The following is a 21,691-nucleotide window of genomic DNA, read 5'->3' as shown; positions in this document are numbered from 1 at the left end:
CAAAAACGAAGAAAGTATGGAGGACAGAACTTGTTCTCAAAAGTGAAAAGAACTGCCTATAAATAAGAGTCACTCTTGCCACCTCTGTTTAATGCTTAAAAAAAAGTTGTTGCAAATACAGTATAGTTAACCACTCACATAATGAACAAACTTGTTAACGGATTACATTATAGGTAGAGAGTGTCCTATCATTTTGTAACAGTTTACAAAATGTTTACAAAAAGTTTACAGAATGGACCTAAAATAGTACATCTGGCAGAAAATGCCTCTTTTATTCCACCCGCCAATAAGCATTTTCTATACATTGCATTATAATTTATCAGCAACGGGAGAGAATCTAGGAAAATAACTTCCATAATGTATTTTGTTTTATATCTGAATACACACTGCCAATTTATATAAAAAAGTGAGCATTAAAAATATTTGCTAAATGATTTTACTACAATGAGTAGACATTACTGAGAACTCTCATAGTAGCTAAACCAAATTAATACAAACAGCAGACCTATGTCATTGGTTGAGGTCTTCAAAATATCCCTAGACAAGGACAATATTTAGTGCTTTATATTGGGGAAAAGTAGGCATCAAAGGCCAGTATGTATGTGGAAGTTTATTGTAGAAAAAGGACAAAAATATATTACATATATAAATATACCGCACCTACAGTAGTAAACTCAACCCACTTATCTACATCCTAAACACCAACAATAAACCCTAAATGTATCTGAGTGAAACAATTCAGTGTTTATTGAATCCATTCTACACACCTTTTTCCTTTTACTAATTCTAATGCTATGGTGCCATCAAGCTTTGTAAAACAAACAAAAAAGGTAAAATATCAATTCATCTGCCTGCGACAGATGAACAGTAATTTAGAAAAAGGAAAGACAGCTTATTTTAAACTAAGATTCATCTGTATTCTACAAGTCAATATACAGTGATCTCCAAAAGTATCAGATAGATGAATCAGCAGCCACAGTAATATTAATTGCACAAAAGTCCCTGCTGAAATGTTGGTTGCAGCATTATTAAAGAATATTTATAGGATGAAGAAATTCGCAGATATGAAAAAGCAAATTCTTCATAATTCTCAGTATGTTTTCCAAATATCTGTATTTTTTACAGCAATGATTCTGAAAACAGCCAAGCACAAATGCCAAAGTAAATTACTTCATTTCCTGTACAAAGTCAACTGACCCATTATAATCAGAGACAGCCGCCAAATGATCCTTACAACAGCTTTAAGCAAGCAAGAGCAGTAAGCAAATAAAGTGAACTCACTATGTTACACAAGAGGTGTCAGGAATTAATGACTCATTGCTTCCTGCACTATGGATATTAATTCACCCAATTCATAAACAAAATTAAAAAGGTTCTGAATTGTGGCAAGTTAACCTCGGTAAGTGAAATTAAAACAGGGTGTGTGTCCCTCTCTCCCGCCTGGAAATATTTTGATGTTGCAGAAAGACTGTTATATGGGTACAAAATATAGATATTTAGGACTCTACCAATACACACAAAGTCACAGAGCCTATGGGATAACAGGAAATGAAAATCAACTAAATCAAAATACGTCTGATTGTTTATCATAATCCTACCATGCTCACTTTTCTTGGTGCTGCTTAGCATCTGTTTATTAGCATATAGCCTATTTGAATAACGAGCTGTCCCCATCTCATGTACTTGGAGTGGGAGTGCTAGGAATGGAGATAGATTGACAGCTATATTAACTTGTCTTTGGTCTGAGCCAAGTGTAAGGTGGGGACATGCCATGGGCTGATTGAAAAGCTTAAAAGGGAGAAGGGTCCACCAAGCTATCCTGTTCTGGTTCCACAGACGTGACCCATGGCGCCATTCAGTCAGCTGGTGGTTGCAGCACCAAGGAGAGTTCCTTGTGAGCAACTTGTCTGATGGCTGGATGTAAATGCAAGCCTTTGAGCCTCTGTCTTCAGACCATCTCTGTTATGCTCCACCTCCTTTGTTGGAGAACTAGAGTCTCTTAAAGGGCCAAACCTCCAGCCTGAAGATGTGTTCCCTATGCAGTTGCATAGTGTGTTCCCTATGCAGCTGCAGTGGTGAGGTGATGTCACAGGCCCTTGCTTACTTACAAGGCAAGGTGAGATAGGAGGAGGAGGACTCCATGACTCGTTTCCGAGTCTCAGCTCTTCAGCAAAGCAGTGGTGGCAACCCTGGGGAGCAGCTTGCTATGACTGCATTTTTCTGTGCACAGAAACAATCCAAGTGGGGACTGGGGATTAGATGAGGCAACATGGCTTGTCTGTTCCATTTATATGCTCCATTGTAATGCAAGTTGTAAAAAAACCCCATATATTCTGATGTGCACACTCTCTCATATGTATACATACTGGACATTCAACATTATTAATTGATGGCAATATCATACCAGCCCTCTTCATATGTGAATCTCCTGAATCATCACTCAATCAGCATAAGCAGAGCTGCACTACTGGCCCTGCTACCAAATGGCCACTGACAGCATAAGCAAAGCCTACGTATAGGTAGCTGTTATCCCATAGCTTCACAAATGGCATATCCAGTTTCTGTAGCATACAAATAGTATTTTAGTACAGTGGTACCTTGGTTCCTGAATTTAATCTGTTCTGGGAGTCCATTCAACTCAAAAACCAAGGCATGGCTTCTGATTGGCTGCAGGAGCTTCCTGCACTCAATCAGAAGCCACATCAGATGTTCAGCTTCCAAAAAATGTTTGCAAACCAGAACACTTACTTCCAGGTTTGCGGCGTTCGGGAGCCAATTTGTTCGGGAGCCAAGCCGTTCGAGTATCAAAGTACCACTGTATATCAATGAATTACATAAGAAAGAAAGTGTGAAAAGACACTCTGTATGTAGGAAACTTGTGAAAGGATTAGGGAGGAAAGTAACAGAACAGAATGGTTTCCTGCACATTTCCACTTTTATCATTGCATTCACTGTTTTCATTTTGTAAGGAACAGTTGTTACCGGAGTTAGTCCTGTTAATATTTCTATCTCAATTATGTTAAGATGAAAGACAGAACTATCAGATCAAATGTACTGTCAAGTCAGAAACAAATAGCATGTTAAACACACGTGAGATGAGAGATGTTGGAAAATTCCCATGTGTTTTTTTAAAAAGACAATACACCCTGCCCAAACTAGCAGGAGGTTTTGCTTGCTTGAATGCATGCATACTTATGCGGCAATCACTGGGCGATGCAACCCTCCACCTACATGTAAATATGAAAAACTGTGCTTAAGTCCTTCAAAAGAAGAAGTTGCAAATTAAGACCTGAACGAGAATGTCCTTAAGCTCAGGTGGAAACAAAGCAGCAAACAGAAATCTAGCTATTGGAGAGATTTATGTCTGTTGTCTCAAGAGTTCAACTTCCATACGCGGTTTAGAAGAAAAAGCAAAGGATTAGGATTGTGCTGAATGTATGCCAGTCTCAATTTTTGGTAGGAATGTTCCTTCAGAGTTCCCTCAGAAAGCATGACTTCTGAACATTATTATTTCTGTTCCGATTTAGCCATCGTTCCCCAGCACTGTTTTTCTACCTTGTTGTGTCTCTCATTTGCTGCAGGATCTGAGTCAATCAGGGATCATGTAGTAAACATGATTGTGGCATGGCCACGTTGCCTTGCAAAGGGCAAATTAAATCAATTGAGATCAAGAACAATACTTACTTGTACGGATAGTCACATATAGATTACCCCAGCTAATTCAATCATTTCCCAGCTAATCTAAAGCACTATCTACTGCTATGATCCTGTAGGTGATCATTGGGGAATATCCAACTAAATAGGTCTGCTAGTGCAATAATTTCTGCTAGTGCAACAGAAGTCATCATCCCTCCGCCTCTCCTCTGCCCTTGCCTCCTCCAACTGCTGCAGGCGGGTTTAGGAAGTTTCCTGCACAAGAAGGAAACTTCCACAAACTTCCTTTGTGCAAAGAAGTTTCAGTGGATACTGACCACTGAAACTGGTAGGGTATTTCCCCACAACCAAACATATTTGTCAGTTGTGCTGTTATTGCATAGCTTAGCTGAACCTGCAAATGCAACAAACTTGATCATTTTTCTTTACACAGAGTAGTGACAAAGTCCTTGTGGCAGATGAAAGCCTTTAGAGTGCAAGTCCCTGCTGTCCCCCACACATGCCTATAAATTCAGCCATTAATCACCCCTCTGGGGCAAATTGATGCAATCCAGTGATCATATCTTGCCTTAAGCAAGCCAAGTGCCCATTTTACATTATCTGAAGAGCTTCAACCTCATCTCCTCTCAAGAGGAGCAAGGCCCCCTTAAGTAAGACTGATGAATATGGGCACCTTTGGGACTTTGTTTTACGCCCTCTGGCAGGGAGGGCTAATATGACGCAGACCTAGGAATATTCATCATGTATATCTTTTGTAATGAAATGGTGTTCATGCCTATCTCAGAACTTGTGAAAAGCCCTTTTCAGATTCAGGTTGAAATTCATTGGTAACTAACTGGGTGCACATCTACAATTTGTTCAGCCTTTGGCAACTACACCAGGAAGTTGCTTCACATCACTAGTTTACAAACATGTTATCCCCTGTAAGAGATGGCACCGCTTGTTCTCTTCACTTTAGCTAGCTCCCTTCATTGCCTTCACTTTTTCTTGTCCTCCTGCTTCTGAGCCATATTTCTTATTTTCTTTGGCGTTAGCCAGGACTCTTCTGTCCAGAGGTTCCGAACAGTGCCTATTCAAAGGGAGAAATATTTCTATTGCTGAATTAAACTAGGAGGGTTTCAGCGTAGCCTAAGTTTAAGACTTTAAAAGGGGGGAAACTCATGAGTAGAGGAACTTAATCATTTAAAAGTTGGGGTGAATGAGATGTTTCCAAGGTTTTGGAAGACTGTGACGGATTGTCTCCTTCAATGAGAGAAGAACCAAACATGGATTCTACCCCATTAGAGGTCATCCTTATACAGTATAGTAGAAATCCAGGCTTTTGCCTTTCCGTTTTCCTCTTACCATAGAACAGCTAAATGTTTGTTTCTACTCCCCCACCCCAATCTAGCTCTCTATTCAGGCCTCACAATGCAAGGAGAGCTCATACTTTGCATGTGAATTTTCCCCTTCTTGGTTCTCTCCCTACCTTGATCAGGACCCATGGCTAAATTGGCTCCTTAAGACTCCACCTCACCTCTCTGTACTGTATAGTTGATTTACTGCCTTCAGATTATCTCTATAATAGTAACTCAACAGTTACTATGTTCAACCAACATTGGGGTGTGGGGTATAGCCTGTGTAGTGTGTTACTGATCCATTTTTACTCTGTATTTCTGTAATGGCTTGAGAAGCCACAAAAGTCATTATTTATACTGTTAATTTATACATTTTATTTTAAAATAAATAAAATATTGCAATTAAAACCCCACTGCTGCTATTGACAGCTCCCCAGAGAAAGAACACATTGATCAGCTGACATTGATCAGAACTAAAATCCGCAAAAGCAAGCAAGGTCTCTGTGGCACGCAGTCGTCTCCAGTACAGATCACAAGAGTAGTATTCCTAATTTGCCAGAATTAGCTTTTACATGCCTTACACACGTGAGACACATATTCATGTGCATGTGTGCACAAGTAAATTTGGTAACATTAAAAAGAGGACAAAAACGTAGGCAAAGGCTTTCGCTTCAGGCACCCCCAAACTCAGCCCTCCAGATGTTTTGAGACTACAATTCCCATCATCCCTGACCACTGGTCCTGTTAGCTAGGGATGATGGGAGTTGTAGTCCCAAAACATCTGGAGGGCAGAGTTTGGGGATGCCTGCTTTAGCTGAAGCATTGGTTCTGCCCAAGAATAAATAAGCATTTATAAATCACAGGTGTATATGCTGGAAAATACTTGAATGTTCTAAGGCTCGGTGCAGATTTAACATTTTTCAATCTTGAAACCCCAGTAAGGAGAATAAAAACATCCCTAATACTTATATACTGTCTCCCACTTAAGCTCACATGCACCCCCTCACTAAAATTCCTATCCCTTTCAGCATCAACTATGGTAAGGCTTAGGTTTCATCCAAGTCATATTTCACTTCAAACAGTTTCTGTCAAGAATTAGAAGGTTTCAAACACCGATTTAAAGGTAAGTATGGGTAGCATTCAACCTGGAGCAGATCCAACACTAACCTTACGAACCAATGAAAAGGGAACAGAGAAGGAATTTTGACTGGTATAGACAAGGAGCAAATGAGAGCTCTTAAATTACATTTAATGGGGTGGGGCCATGTTTGGGGAGGGGCTATGACTTTCCCCCTCCTCCGTTTGTTATTTCCCTCCTAAATCAATTCAAAATGGCGGCAGGAAAACAAAGGGTGCATCTGAAGCTGCCTTATTTCTACGGTTTCATGAAAAGAAAACATTTTAACTTGCCAGTTTTACTATCAGTAGGAAATCTGGTCCAGCATATCCAGAAGCAAAGAAAAGGTTGCTATAGATCATTCACTTTTGATATCTGCATATTTTCTGTTTTTGCTTTTTATTATTTTTGTAACTACTTGTATCTACTAGTTCCCCTGGGATGTTTGGCCTATTTTTCAAGAACAGCTTGATGATTAAACATTGAAACAGATGGCTCTAGTCAAACTCTTCTAAATATGTTCAAACGTGCAACATTTTAACATACTCCCCACTCTTATCGCTGATCTAATGCAGGGGAGGGGGAGCTTAAATCAGAACGTGATAAGAGTGAAGGATTTAAACAATCTGTGCTGAGAAAATAACCCGAAATATACATCTCTCTTACAAAACGTAAATTAAGTTCTAAATTAACATATAAAATACGTTGTTATAAAGCTGATATAATACTTATAGAGTTCAATGAATGCTGATGAATTTGCACTATTTGATATAAGAGTGACCTATGAATAAAATAAAAACACAGCTGTATGACTGAAAAGGTTTAAGTATAACGTTTATAATTTTGTGTTACACAGTTTAATGATTTTTTTAAAAAAATGCTATTTAGATATTGAAATATAATGTCTATCCATGCCAATACCACAATCATTCTTAAATCACTGTCAAACTTTAAAACACTTCATTATGTTTACAGTCTGATCTTTTTTAAAAACAAAACAAAACACTTTTAATAGTTTTTTACTATCCCATCTGAACAACATTTCAAAGGCCAAAAGACATTATAAACCCATTGCACCATAACAAACTTGCTGTTCAGCAAATAAATATCAATTGCTACAGGAATAATAAATAAATACTTTAGAAGCATTTGTTCCCTATCTTAGACAGACGACATATTATTAATTATGCACCAAAGCTCTATTCTTTGCATTTATGTTTGTTCTTAATCTAAGGATCACATTCTTAAATTGAATTCTTTTCTAGAGCTATAGTCAGCCTCTGAAGTCCCCCCAAACTCCTGCTGTCAGAATACTACATGTAGCATTTTATCGTCTGCATATGTCAACATCTTACTTTGTGTGTGTATTCAGATGTGCAACGTATATAAAATATTTGCATTTACTTTGAGAGACATCAGTTTAAACAAGTGCAGAATGACTGCAAAAGAAGCCATAAGGTAAATGGACCAGCATAGTAGAGGCTTGTCTATTTAAAACACAAATTAAAGATCTAGGATTTGAAGTTTCAGCTGGAAAACGTGTCTGTGGGAATAGCTGTCTAGGGGAATAGACAAGCACTTTTAACATTACTTACTTCAAATACTTCTCCTGTAGTTATAATGCCATACGAGAAAGAGTCAAATTGATTGTACTGAACCTAGTGTTTGTGTTGATCCCAGTGCATGTTGTTGTAAAAACAACAACACATCATCTCTTTTGTCCTGTCAAATGCCCCCAATGAGGATATCTGAATGACAGAAGCCAGCGAAAAAACTTCACCTTAAATTTGCTGACAGCATCAGGAAAACCCAGAACATTCCCAATGTCAGGTGTAGAATAGTTTGTGCTCACCTTTAATAACCTGACAATGTGACAAAGCTGCATGCGTAGCTCCCTGGATTGTGGCCACAAGTTTGTTCCCTACCAAATTCTCCCACCATCTTTATAAACATGGCAGAGAATGCGAAGGTCAACAGTGCTTGCATCACCAGTACGGACACCTTCATGGCCTTCATTTCTGCCTAAGTTCCTTTTTCACTCTGCTGCTATAATCACCTGGGAGAAATGTGAATGGCTGTCTTCTCATAATGGAACTCTCATATCACGTTATTGTTTTAGTTCTTTTGCACTGGAGAAAGACCACGTCTAGAAACTAACGCTAAAACCTAAACTGCTGGGGACATGGGGGAGAGGGTTAGGCTAATGGATAATGAGTATTTGAAAACCCAAACTAAAATAAAAGTGGGTTTCAAATGCAGCTAAGCTTCTCTGCACACAATGTAAAAACAAAAAGAGCTAACTGCATGGGGGGAATGATATAGTTATAATACACCTTCAAATAGCACAGCTTAAATACAAACAATAATAATAATTTTATTATTTATACCCCGCCCATCTGGCTGGGTTTCCCCAGCCACTCTGGGCAGCTCCCGAAAGAGGACTAAAAACAGAATAGAACTTCAAACATTAAAAACTTCCATAAACAAACATTTTAAATAGCATACTCATCATACAGTTATGATTAAATGAAGTTACATTGAATTTAATATATGAAGTATGCATGTACTTCAAGTTAATTAATTCATATAGCTGTACAATTATAAAGTTTTGGTTGGGTCATGCCCAAATAGCATTTTTCATTTATATAAATTCACATTTTATGCACAGGCAAGAGAAAATAAATCCTACACCACTGATTTAGTCGCAGCTGTACAATTAACTTTGCTCAAAATGTTCATATTTCTAGAATACAGTAATAATTTCAGATTTAAATTAAGAAATAACAAAAAGTACATTTGAGTTCTTTATAGTCGTAATCATGCACTGAGTTGAAACACAGATTATTATGCTACGGCCTAAATTGTTACCGAAACACTTTGTCCTATTAAGGATGTTCTTGCAGAATCTAAAGATACCAGGCAAATTTATAAACATTTTGTATAAAATGTATTATTATATATCTTAAAAGATTAGTATTTTATTTAGTAAAACCTCTTGTAACGTACTTTGCTACTTTCAACTTATCCTGAAAGGAACACAAATATGTATTTCATTTTAGTTGTTAAACAGGAGCCACAGTATGGATGGGGGGAAAATTTTAAAACTCTTGTCAGGAAAAGATCCTTATTCCTTAGCAGTGTTCTTAAATAACGTCAGTACAATTTAAGGACTGACATTTCCTTTCTCTGACTAGCTTATCTTTAAAGAGGCATGCAGGCTTATTCCCACAGCACCCCAAGGCAGTAGTTAATTCACTTGAAACTTGTGAACACTTTCTATTTCTCTGTCTATTCATTTTGATGTGCATATTATCTTAGCTGACTTCAATCACATTTCATGAGTTGATGTCATACCTTAAAAGATTAGGTTTTTCCCACCTGGAACTATTCACGAAAGTATAGCAATGCATAACCTTCTCAGTCTTCTATTCTTGTGCATTATCAATAGTAGCATTCTTTCTTTTTTAATGTACAACTACAACTTCTACAAGGCTGCAGTTGATAGAAGTCTACTATCTGTCATGCCTCTTTCATTATGGTTAGAGGAACTGAATCGTCTATTGTCTACAACACTCTGCTGCCATCTATTTGACAAAAAGAAAACAACTGTTTCGATGCACTTCTAAAAAGGGAGCTTTCTGTTGAATCACTAGCCAAAGCAATACAAAAACATGTAGTGTGTCTTTCACAGTCAACCTGTGTATAAACACATGTAACAGCATATTTCTGACACAGAGGAATATTTTTGTTACATCACCATCATGTTATTTCTTGGTGGCACTGTGCCATTATATCTGGAGGCAAGCAGAGTCCTAAATGTTTATGTAGTGGCACAGCAAATCCTAAGAGCCAAGAAACTTTAGAGTTACTTCTTGCTTATTCAGTGTAAAAATATACTGTCACTATTAACAACACATAAATACATATTAACATATGTAATTCCAAATATAATGGCACAATGTAAAATTTTAGAAAAGCAAAAACATAGCAGGACACCTTAAAGTCATCTTAAAGGTAAAGGGTAAAGGGGCCCCTGACCATTAGGTCCAGTCCTGACCGACTCTAGGGTTGGGGTGCTCATCTCGCTTTATTGGCCGAGGGAGCTGGTGTACAGCTTCCGGGTCATGTGGCCAGCATGACTAAGCCGCTTCTGGCAAACCAGAGCAGAGCACGGAAACGCCGTTTACCTTCCCGCCGGAGGGGTACCTATTTATCTACTTGCACTTTGATGTGCTTTCAAACTGCTAGGTGGGCAGGAGCAGGGACCGAGCAATGGGAACTCACCCCATCGCGGGGATTCGAACCGCCAACCTTCTGATCGACAAGTCCTAGGCTCTGTGGTTTAACCCACAGCGCCACCCGCATCCCTCAAAATCATCTTAAGTGTCAGCAAAAGTATGTTAGAGCAGAGGAGAATTCAACTGTCAAGTTAAGAGATTATTTGCAGAATTTAGGGAGGAAGATCATCATAGTTCCTCAAACCCTGATCCTTACTGTCGTTCTGATTTCATCTCCGCAAATGATTCAGAGTGACCTGGAGAAAGTCTCCTTCCTTAGCTTTAATTTTCCGTCTTAAAATTAGAACATTAGTAGTGGCTGACCTCAAAGGACTGGGATGGTAAGCTCAACCCAATCCTTTTTTTATTAGAAATCCATTTGGTTAAATGAGAGAGATTTAAGTAAGTGCTAATAAGCCAATCACTTAAACACAGTAATGCTGGCTGTATCTTTTACCTGTACAAAACAGTGTGTGAGAAAGATTCAAACACCCATTTAAAATGAAACTGGTTTCCATATAAAGAAATATAACCTTCCTGCTATTGCTACCTAGCACATTACTACCCATGTGCTTGTGTTTAAAAGGAAAATTAAAGAATTAACTGCTTCAATATAAGATGCTTATATTGCTCTACTGAAGTAATATATGATTTATAGGTTTTGTTCAGGCTAGACAATACTTATAGTTATAACTAGTGCTCAGATTTTACACAATGAAATGGCTACACTTTTGTGTGGTCCACTAATTTTTAAGAGAAATTCCAAACATTATTAGCTGCTATCAAGGTTACAGCTCCTCTTAGATCTAATAAAACAATCTGTTTGGACAGGTATCACTGGACTTTCATACACGGCTCATTCCCACACAAAAATATTTACACAGTAAAAAAGAGCAGCATGTAACAAAAACCACAGAAAGCAGATTTTTTAAAAAACAGCACGTTTCTGCTGTTAACAGGCAGCACTGAGTTTCATTGTGACCTCTGTGCCTCTTGAGTTCTACCCAGAAAATATGTTCAATGTGGTGATGGTGATCCAGAAATGCACATGGGCACATGCTTAACATCTACTACAAGAACAGTGATCAGCTTAAATTTTGCTGGATTTGTCCTACATTCAGCAACTCAGAGGTTATTCCAATAAAAATGAAATTGGGACAATTCATGGGCCAGGTTAAACTATACAGTTGTGCTAATGGAAACCACTCATGGTTTGAGCCAGAATATATAATCAGAGAAGGAAGATGCTTCAGTTTACAATTCTTATTTTATTATACCTCTGCAAGTAATTAGTTAGGAGATGGAAAACTATTGCCAGCTATACTCTTTTACTGCTAGCTCATTGCCCAGGCAGGCAGCTATCACAGGGACACTATTTTTCCATGGGGCAATGCTAATGTCGCTGATCTTGCATTTAATCTTGCTATGAAAGTGTCGTGAGTCCTTTTATTTGTAATAGTTATTTAGTTATGATAAAAATTGACACTATTTATGGAGTGTTGTAACCAAATACTAATTATCTAATATGCTTCACGTACATATTTGGATTTCAGTTAAACAACATAAACCCCCACTCCTCTTTATATGGCCAGCAATAATATTAAGTATCTTCTGCAATTGTCTATAAAACAACCTTGTTTAGCTGTATATACTTAATAGAGTAAGGGCATGGCCTGTTTATACTGCACAGAAATATCTGTATTCTATAGCCACACCTGTTACAGGCCAAGCATTATCTTAAAAAAAATGAGAAGAAATAGTATTTATATTTTATTTTAATAGTATTTTATATTTTATCTTTAAAATCTATATATTTCTAAAGCAGCTTACAGAATAAAATATCAAAAACCATAAAAAATAGTTCCTTTACTAATGAACAGTTCTTACTAGATCATTTAATGACAATAAACATGTGCCAGTTTTTTACATATAAACTTTTTTTTACATCAAATAATGTTAATAGAAATATTGAAATGCAAAATACCATTCTTGAGGAACACTAAAGACTGACCAATTATTTAGAAGGAAATAGTCGCCCACGCTTCATTACATAATCCTACTGATCCTCCTCAACCACTTGTTTGAATGTGTCCTGAGATACCCAAAAAGTACTACAGAAATGAGCATGCCCCGCTCATCCAAGTGCAGTATAGATAGCCAGGCTGCCTCCATTTCTGGCAAACTCCATCTCTGCATGGCCAGATCACCTGTAGGTATGGTAGCAGGTATGGAAGTTTTTCGGCCACGGCACAGCATCCCCATGGCAATCTCGTTCTAAGGAGAAGACCAGTTCTCTGGCTGCACAACAGTCGCTAAATGAATCCTGCGTGGACTTCGCCATGGAAAAACCTGGACTGCACATTCTCCTCAGCCTTCTCTTCCATATCATCAGCTGTTGGAATGATGGTCTAGCATTGCTTCATGCCACCAGCAGTGTTTAGCAGACATAGGCAAACTCGGCCCTCCAGATGTTTTGGGACTACAACTCCCATGATTATATATTCTGGCTCTCTCTGTTCTCAGCCAAACCATGGCTAGGTGTGAACAAACAAGCATGCTGGTACACCGTTAGAAAAGGCTTTTTTCATGCCGGCCTCCAGTTTTGGTTGCTGCCATGCTATCAAGTTAGAATTACCTCTGAGCACGGGCATGTGGTTTATTTCCCCCCAGACGGCAACAAACCATGAGTGGTTAGCCAAAACAAACCTTAGTTACAGCTTGTGGCTTTTCTGGAGCAAGAGAAGTCACAAGCCCAGGTTCAGCTGTAATTCTAAGCCAAACCAATAACATGGTAGCAGCAGGACCAGAGAAGCAGTGAAATGGTCATAATGTTCTATTTCTTTTACCTGCACATTTGCTTGTTCATGCTAATCCATAGAATTAAATATGGACAATGCGTACTCCTAAATTATCTATCCTAGAAGTCAAATCCTTTTTATTTATGATTAAGAAGAACATTGCCCATGTTTCCTGGACTTCAATAAAAGGTAAAGGTAAAGGGACCCCTGACCATTAGGTCCAGTCGTGACCAACTCTGGGGTTGCGGCGCTCATCTCGCATTATTGGCCGAGGGAGCCGGCATACAGCTTCCGGGTCATGTGGCCAGCATGACTTAGCCACTTCTGGTGAACCAGAGCAGCACACGGAAACACCGTTTACCTTCCCGTCTGAGCGGTACCTATTTATCTACTTGCACTTTGAAGTGCTTTCGAACTGCTAGGTTGGCAGGAGCAGGGACCGAGCAACGGGAGCTCACCCCATCGCAGGGATTCAAACCACTGACCTAGTCGGCAAGTCCTAGTCTTTGTGGTTTAATCCACAGCACCACCTGCGTCCCTGGATTTCAATAGGTTCAGTCTAATAACCCATTTTAATTTGTGTTGGTTTCTTGCAGGAAACTAGACCAACTTCTTCTTTCTTTATTTTCCTTACTTTTAGTATGGCTGATATAAAATAAACTAGACAGAAAAATCTTTATTTAGAGCAACAAAATGCCAAAGCACAAAACGTGCATCAATCTGAAGAGAAACCAAACTTAAGGACCTCCCCGCCCCATTACATTTGCAACAAACAGTGTATATAATTCAACCTAAAACGTAACATTATCATTCACTAACTTAAAATCATAAGGTTTGGGGATATCTCCTTCCAGGCATCCTGATATACCTAAAGAAAGCTAAAATGGGCAATAACTTGACCCATATAGCTTGTTGCCAAAATTTACCAGATTTTGAAATTGTTCTATAAATAATAAAATGGGTCCATGCTGGTGAGGGAGCAGGGAGTGCTGAACTGAACCTACTACATAATGGTAAAAACTCAGGAGATTTGTAAAATTCTTGGTTTGCTTATTTATAGCCCCTCTCAGTTAATCAAAAGGCCAAAAACAACAACCCCGAACCTCAAGGAAAGTTGATGTGCTGCTATGCACATGTGTTGGAGGATGAACAGCAGCAGATGATGACTGTGTGCAGGCACAACAGAAGAGAACACAACCGGTGAACTTTGCTGACGTTCTACATAGCCTTGATACACTTGGAGAGAGGGCAGAGAAGAAAAGCAAGCAAGATGAGCATTGCAATCGGCAACTCACCATGTGAGCCAGGCTGTCTTGTGATAATGTAAAAATGCATTTAAGAAAAAGACATGATTTCAAAATGTGCAGCGCATGCATCTCCATGCATGAACATGGATACATTCCCATATATTGGGAGCAGAGGAGAGAAACATGAGGACGTGTGCAGAAAAAAAAGTAGTGGCCGTGAAGATGGAGGAAGAACAGAATACTGGGAAAGTGATGATTTATTTAACAGGTGGATAGTTTTGAAAACAGCTGGAAGACTCAGTGAGAAAAAGGATGATTACAGAAAGAAGTAGAGACAAATTTCAAAGTACACAAGTTGCTAACTTTTCACAAAGTCTCTGCTTGTTTGCCACGATTAGAAAAATCCTAGCTAATGCATGCTACTTACTTTGACATGGCTCTGAGCTCCAAGATTGTAAATTTCAGTGGGTTTCACTTGATTAATTATCTTCACTAGGCAAGTACTGTCTGTGAGATCGCCATAATGTAACTTCATGTCTTCAGAAAACAAAAGAACATAGTTAGGATAATAGAGATTTGATGCACACATTAATACAGTATGGTGTTTAATGTGCAGCGTCCCAATAATCTTAATTCATTATTTAAAAATATTTTTATTATAACCAGATTCCACTGGTGTTTGAAAAAAGAGAGAGGCACAGTTTAGCAAGTATTTTAAGTTGTAGTCATGAAAGCAATAGATCTCTTATTTCCAATAAGATCTTGCACAATGATCTTCACGACTTGACTCTAGTTCAAACATTATTTTCTTGGTCACACAAGTTATATGGTCTGTCTTCAGGTAACTCCTCACATAAACAAAATCAAACATGAATGTTGCCATTTAATCCATCGCTTGTACAGTATGTAGTAAACTTACAAGCTATAATAAATGTACTTTAAAAGCCATATTAGATAAAAGTATTAGATGTGCTACTGGCCAGCTATCTGATTAAAAAAAAGAGTAAACTACTCAAAAGAACTATAGGTTTCTTACAAATGCCATGTCAGATGTTCAAAAAATATTAAGATCAAAAAAAAAAGCTTACCATACCTTTTAAAAAACATGAAAATCAGTACTTCTGAAATCACTACTTTTGCTTGTTATAAACCAATTGACTCACATAACAATTTGTATATGTGACCATGCATATGGGTAACTCAGATAAAGAATAAATACTGTACAATGTTTTAAATCAGCCTTTGAAAGTTAAAGGCTGAATTAAAACATACTTATTCCTTAACTGTATGGCTAGTTTCAGCAACTACACTTGTCAGCAGCCTGTTTTGTTGAGGTGACTGAGACGTTTCTACTGGCCAGTTCCTGGGATCACGTGAAGACAGACAGCGTCATTTGCATGACCAAGAAGAACATCTGAACTTGTTGTTAGCTAAGAATGAAAATTACTATGAAATATACTGTTAGTTGCTGTCCTTGAAAGTCCTTTTATGCAACAGGGTCAAAATGTGGCTCATAACCGAAACAAATTATATTCTAATTCTAAGCCTCACCAGAAAATATTTACACATCAGTCACCATGGCTAAATTTCCACACTGATACAATCTTGTACAACTTTCCAGCCAGACAACATTGCTGATACAAACAAAAATACACCCATTTCTCCCTCTTACACTCTATCCCAACAGTAAGTAAAGTCTTACTTCCTTCCGTGTGAGCCTGTGGGTTCTTGTAAAGATGTTCAATCCGTCCTGTATTAAAAGAGCTAGATCTACGAACAATTCCATGCACCTGTAATAAAATACTTAGTGAATATTTTTAGAGGTAATATAGGAAGTAAGTTCCCCCCCCCATTGGTCATAACAACTATAATGTCCTTAAAAAAACCAAAGGAATTGTTATACTAGGATGACAACTAGAAAGATCACAGCTGGGGACAGTGAGAGGACATAATTTTTCAGTTATTTTGTCAAACCAAACCCAAATACCACAGCATTAAATTCAGATGGGATTAGTGTAGCATTTTGCATTATTTCTTCTTGTTAACACAGCCTCATAACCAAAATATCAGACGGCATACTATAGCAACAAGTATAAAATATAGTGCATTTATGCTTCATATTTTAAAACCAGCCACACACAAAAGCACATACACACAACCCTCACAACATAACATTCCTGCTACAACAAACCGTGGAACAGGAACATGCAGTGAGCTCAAGCATACCCTTCCCCTCTTCTGCCCAGCTTACCAATTTCTGGTGAATCTAACCAGAAAGATATGGGGCAAAACAGAATTGAAGACAGGGATATTTTAGACAGCATTGTGAATAGAATAAAAATGTAAATTAGTCAAAATTACAGTTGGATAGAATAATAAGCCTGTTAGAGAAAATAATGCTAAAATTTGAGGATTAGAATTTTAAAGACCAGCTAATGAGAGTGGAGATGAAATAGAAAAAATGTATTTAAACTGCAGCCCCCAGAACTTATATGCAATTTTTATTTTTGTGCTAGTGTGCTAGGTATAGTACAAAGAAGTTAGAGTGGGAAAACATGAAAATGAATAGGGAAAGTGGAGTATAGGAAAGTCACAGCAGTAGAGAAAAACCTGTGACACTTCAAGAAAGGCTCTACTAAAAAAGTTGTGAAGGATGAGTGGAACGCAATCTGACAAATAGTCCAGGTGGACCTTTCAGGAACAGAGTACAGCATGGTTCTGCCTGCACCAATGAGTCACGTGTGCTTTTAAAAAATGGTATGTCTAGTCTTGCGAGCTGTAAATGTTTCCCACAGAAGTGCTATGCAACATCACAGTTCTACACTGTTCCTCAGAAGAAGGCAGCTCTGCAAAAGTTCTAACATTACAGGACTGTGCAAATGGAGCTCAACTTAAAGGTAAAGGTAAAGGGACCCCTGACCATTAGGTCCAGTCGTGGCCGACTCTGGGGTTGCAGCGCTCATCTCGCTTTATTGGCCGAGGGAGCCGGCGTACAGCTTCCGGGTCATGTGGCCAGCATGACTAAGCCGCTTCTGGAGAACCAGAGCAGCACACGGAAACGGCGTTTACCTTCCCGCTGAAGCAGTACCTATTTATCTACTTGCACTTTGACGTGCTTTCGAACTGCTAGGTTGGCAGGAGCAGGGACCGAGAAACAGGAGCTTACCCCGTCGCGGGGATTCAAACCACCAACCTTCTGATCGGCAAGCCCTGGGCTCTGTGGTTTAACCCACAGCGCCACCCGTGTCCTGCACAAGGAGCTCCACTTACTACAGTTCAACTCTGAAGAACATAACCAAGAGTAAACAACTTCTTTCAGAGGTGGCTCTGCAGGTTGTTTTCTGCAGAAACGGGGGGGGGGGGGGGATTGAGCATGAAATCCATTTTCCCCACAAAAAAGTAGCTATTCCAGGCTTTCCTCCCTTTTTAAATTTTATACATTGCATCACAACATGCTCACTAATGCTCAGCAGCCTTACCTTGCACAGGCTGCTGTTTATCTGAACAGGAGGAAGTGTACAAAAAACAGCTATACCCTGAGGACTAAAGGGATTCCACCATTGGACAGTCTTTGATAAATAGTACAATAAGCTGGCATGATTACAGACCATGCTGCACATTCTTCTCTAAACTTTTGATTTGTTATCTAAGGCTGAGTGGAAAACATATGCAGAGAGGGACAGCGGCAAGGAAGCTCTTTCCAAATTATTCCATGAGTCTGCAGTCAGTCACCAAGACTAGTCACTCACCTCATAGCCCTTTTCCAGCAGGAACTCAGCCAAGTATGAGCCATCCTGAAAAGAATAAAGATAGGAAAACGTTATGGAAATGTAAGAACCATCGCATCTGTATATGGTGGTTATAAGCTCCCTCAGGCCTTAAGAATATTGTAAATCAATACTGAACTGGTGACTAACAGCATATATTTAATGTCCAGTTAAATACAAGTATTTGCATATAAATCCTTGGGATAGCATACACCAAGAAGAGCAACTTAACATGTCAACTCATAAATCATTCTTTTCTGTTTCATATTTTAAATTCTCTTTTTTCCCCTCCACTATTTTTTTCAAATGTGCATTACAACAGAACTTGTTTGTTCTCTTTGTCCATTTACTGTCATATTGCTTTTAACTGTCTGTTAAAAAAAATTCCAAGGCCATTGGGTCAGTTTATATCACATTTCATAGGAGTATACATGTTTTATAAACTTAAACATATGACATGGAGCTAATTCACATGATCACACTTTTTTTTTTTTTAATGCAGCCTGGGATTTCCCCTCCTGCACTTATAAGGGGGGAAATTACAAAAGGAGAGAGGCATACCAACTAGTGCTGGGAAACAGACTCCAAAAGCACAAATGGCTATCCTGCGTACCAGGGGCTGTGTGAATGTTCTTACAGCTAGAAATATAAGCCAACAAGTTGTGATTATGGAGGCCAACTGACAGCTTCCCAAGCAAATATTGAGAGGGAGGGAGGAAGAGAGAGGGCGAAAGATAGAGAGAATATTAAAACACAAACTGTGAATTAGTTCCCAGCGGGGGTGAAGCCACCAAAGGGTATAATTTATTTTCCTTCCAACTATTCTTCATTTTTCACAGATAGAAACCAGAAGGAAACAATGAAATAACAAGTCAACCTGACTTAAAACACTGAATGTGCCAAAGTACCACCAGGTTTCCATGGGATATATCCACCTATTTCTTAAAACTTTCAGGACGCTATCTTCGAAGGCAACAAAATCCACACAAGCAAAGGGTGAAGGCAAAAGTGGTTCCCTAAGTCACTGAGTTCACTTGGAACTTGAAATGCATTATGAAGCTCTGAAGTGGGGGTGGAGAAACCATATCCTCCAGTTGTTGTTATGTTCCAACTCCCATCAGCACAAGCCAGCATGCCAATGGTCAGAGATGATGGGAGATGTAGTTCAGCAACTTTGAGAGGGTTGGTCCCTTCCAACTCTACAATTCTACGATTCTACGATTCTATTCCTCCTTGCTATAAAACAGTGCCCATGGAACATTCACTGCAACACTGATGAGGAAATGCATAAATCCATGCTGAGTGACAGGGCACGGCACACATATGTGATTTCCAATCTTCTCAGCTTTTCTTAAGACTCTTGACACAAATTTTGCTTTCTAGGTTTCTGTAAACTAACACGGAGAGAGAAAACAAAAGTATTGGCGTATAAACATTTACTCTGCTACATGTGGGGATACTTCGAGTCAGGCAAAATCTGATTACAACCCTGGTTTAGTTTGACAATAACAAACCAGGACTACCATGAAGTCAGTGAAAAGGAAGGGGGGAAATATAGATATGTTACCATTCACTCAATTAAAAAAGAAAGAAAACGCTGTTGTACTGCTCTGCCTTGGTTGCTTAACACATTAAAATCCAGAGATGAAAGTAAAATCCCAGTGGAGGATCCCAATTATTCGTAACGTCGATGAGAAACAGATCCAAGTACAACTGAACCCTGTCAATAAGGTCTTGTTCTTCTCACTAGGGCTGTTTCTCAAACTTTCCAGCCACACTGGAACATTTCGAACTAGCAGTGGCATTCACTTCCTTTGTATTTCCTTTCCAGGTCTATCAAGTGATAGAACATGACATGACAATGAATGGGAAACAAGCCACCGCCAGAAGCTACTGCTTTTTGATTCCAGCATAGTACTGCTAATTTGGCTGTCCAGTAATCTCACACAATGCACGCTAGCAAAAGGCTTACTTCAAGATACATTATCACAATCCACTTGTCCCACTTCCCTCTTTTCTTTCAGTGAGGCAGTGGTCAATGAACATCACACTCAGAAGGCTGATTAAACTGTCAGTCCAAGTTTACAGTTTACCTTATTTCTAGACTTTCAGACCGTTCAACTGAAAGTCAAGAGAGATACTAACGTAACATTATTGTAATGTACATTTACAGTACAATCTCATGCATGCCTACTCAGAAGTGTGTGCAGAATCACACTCTTAAAAGATCATCCACACAATCCAAAACTGTAATCCTATACCTGGAAGCAAGCCACATTGAACTCACTAAGACTTACTTTTGAGTAGACATGCATAGGATTATGGTGTAAGGCATCTGTACAGAAACTCACCTACACTCAGTAAATATGTTGTTTTTTAAAAAATCCAACTGGTTTGGATGCCCGGAGACAGAATAATGCTGATTTTAATCACTATAGTTAGCTTTTGGGTTAGAAATCCTAAAGCAAATCAGAAGTATTAGTCAATTTTTGTTCTCTCAGCTTTTAATTTTTTCAACCTTAAATTCAGTTCTCCATGTTTTGAAGTGATTTGTGATTTAGAAAAAAAAATCCTCATGAAAACTCACCAGTATTTCAGTGTAAAGTTTTCCTAACACTTTAGTGTGGAGCTTATACGTGTGTTTTCATTGTGTGGTACTAAAAGCATGATATTTCCCTTGTGATTTCTGCAGAAGGGCTCTACTAGGCTGTTCCTGGGAAAGAAAGCAACCCCTTTCCCCAACATCAAGGCCTGATCTACTCCTTTGTGGCCAGTTACTCAAAGGAGGCAAACCAGAGACAAAGGACAAAAGCAACAGGAACCTTGCTTTGTATGAACATATTGCTCCCCAACCGCTTGGGCATCCCTGCCAACCTTCCTGATTGATTGATTGATTGATTGATTGACTGATTGATTTGCCACTTTTCCACAATGAGCTGTGCCCAAAGCAGCTTACAGCATACAAGCAACACATCAAAATACAAAGCACTGGAAATAAGAGAAACAGAATACAAAACACGTAAGCAAATTAAAAAATGACAAAAACCAACAATTTGGCAAACACAGAATAAACTCTGTATTACAAAAACAACAGCAACAGCAGCAATCTGAACTTAAGCACATATATACATAGCAAAACAAGCATTAACTGACAACCACGTTTCTGGTACTAGTCTTGCTATACTCCAAGAAGCCTGGCTTAAATGAAGTTCAGCAGGGAGGTGTCTTCTCACCCAGCTAGATGACATACAGCTGGCTCCTTTAGCCTTACTCCAGAGGAGGCTGACAGCAGCAAAAAGCACACGTCAGGAAGGGCAATGAGGGCAAGTCTCTTCCCAAGCCTTCTGGAAGTAACAGCTGCTGGTGGTGGTGGTCTTACTGCATTTCATGGGGTATGCAAACTGCAGTCAGTACTTACCCTAATTTTAGATTGACTCCCTTGCGGCTTTCTAAAACTGTTAGCTGGGAGGCTGGGAAGGAGGCCCGAAAGGTAA

General features: G+C 38.8%; 1 protein-coding gene across 3 annotated transcripts in view; it reads right to left on the bottom strand.

The window, feature by feature from the left end:
• GMDS (GDP-mannose 4,6-dehydratase) overlaps window positions 1-21,691 on the bottom strand; it is a 279,224-nt gene that overhangs the window by 232,531 nt on the left and 25,002 nt on the right. For all 3 annotated transcript variants that reach the window (XR_014550618.1, XM_083623997.1, XM_083623996.1), the window contains exons 2-4: window positions 18,180-18,224; window positions 16,133-16,220; window positions 14,858-14,967 (exon numbers count right to left, since the gene is read on the bottom strand). Coding sequence is in view for 2 of the 3 variants with exons in the window: in XM_083623997.1 (XP_083480123.1) it covers window positions 14,858-14,967; window positions 16,133-16,220; window positions 18,180-18,224 (243 nt within the window). In the remaining variant the exon portion in view is untranslated. The remainder of the gene's footprint in view (window positions 1-14,857; window positions 14,968-16,132; window positions 16,221-18,179; window positions 18,225-21,691) is intronic.

Source organism: Podarcis filfolensis, assembly GCF_964270895.1.
Source record: "Podarcis filfolensis genome assembly, chromosome: 7".
NCBI lineage: Eukaryota > Metazoa > Chordata > Lepidosauria > Squamata > Lacertidae > Podarcis > Podarcis filfolensis.
This window is presented reverse-complemented; position numbering and strand designations above follow the sequence as displayed.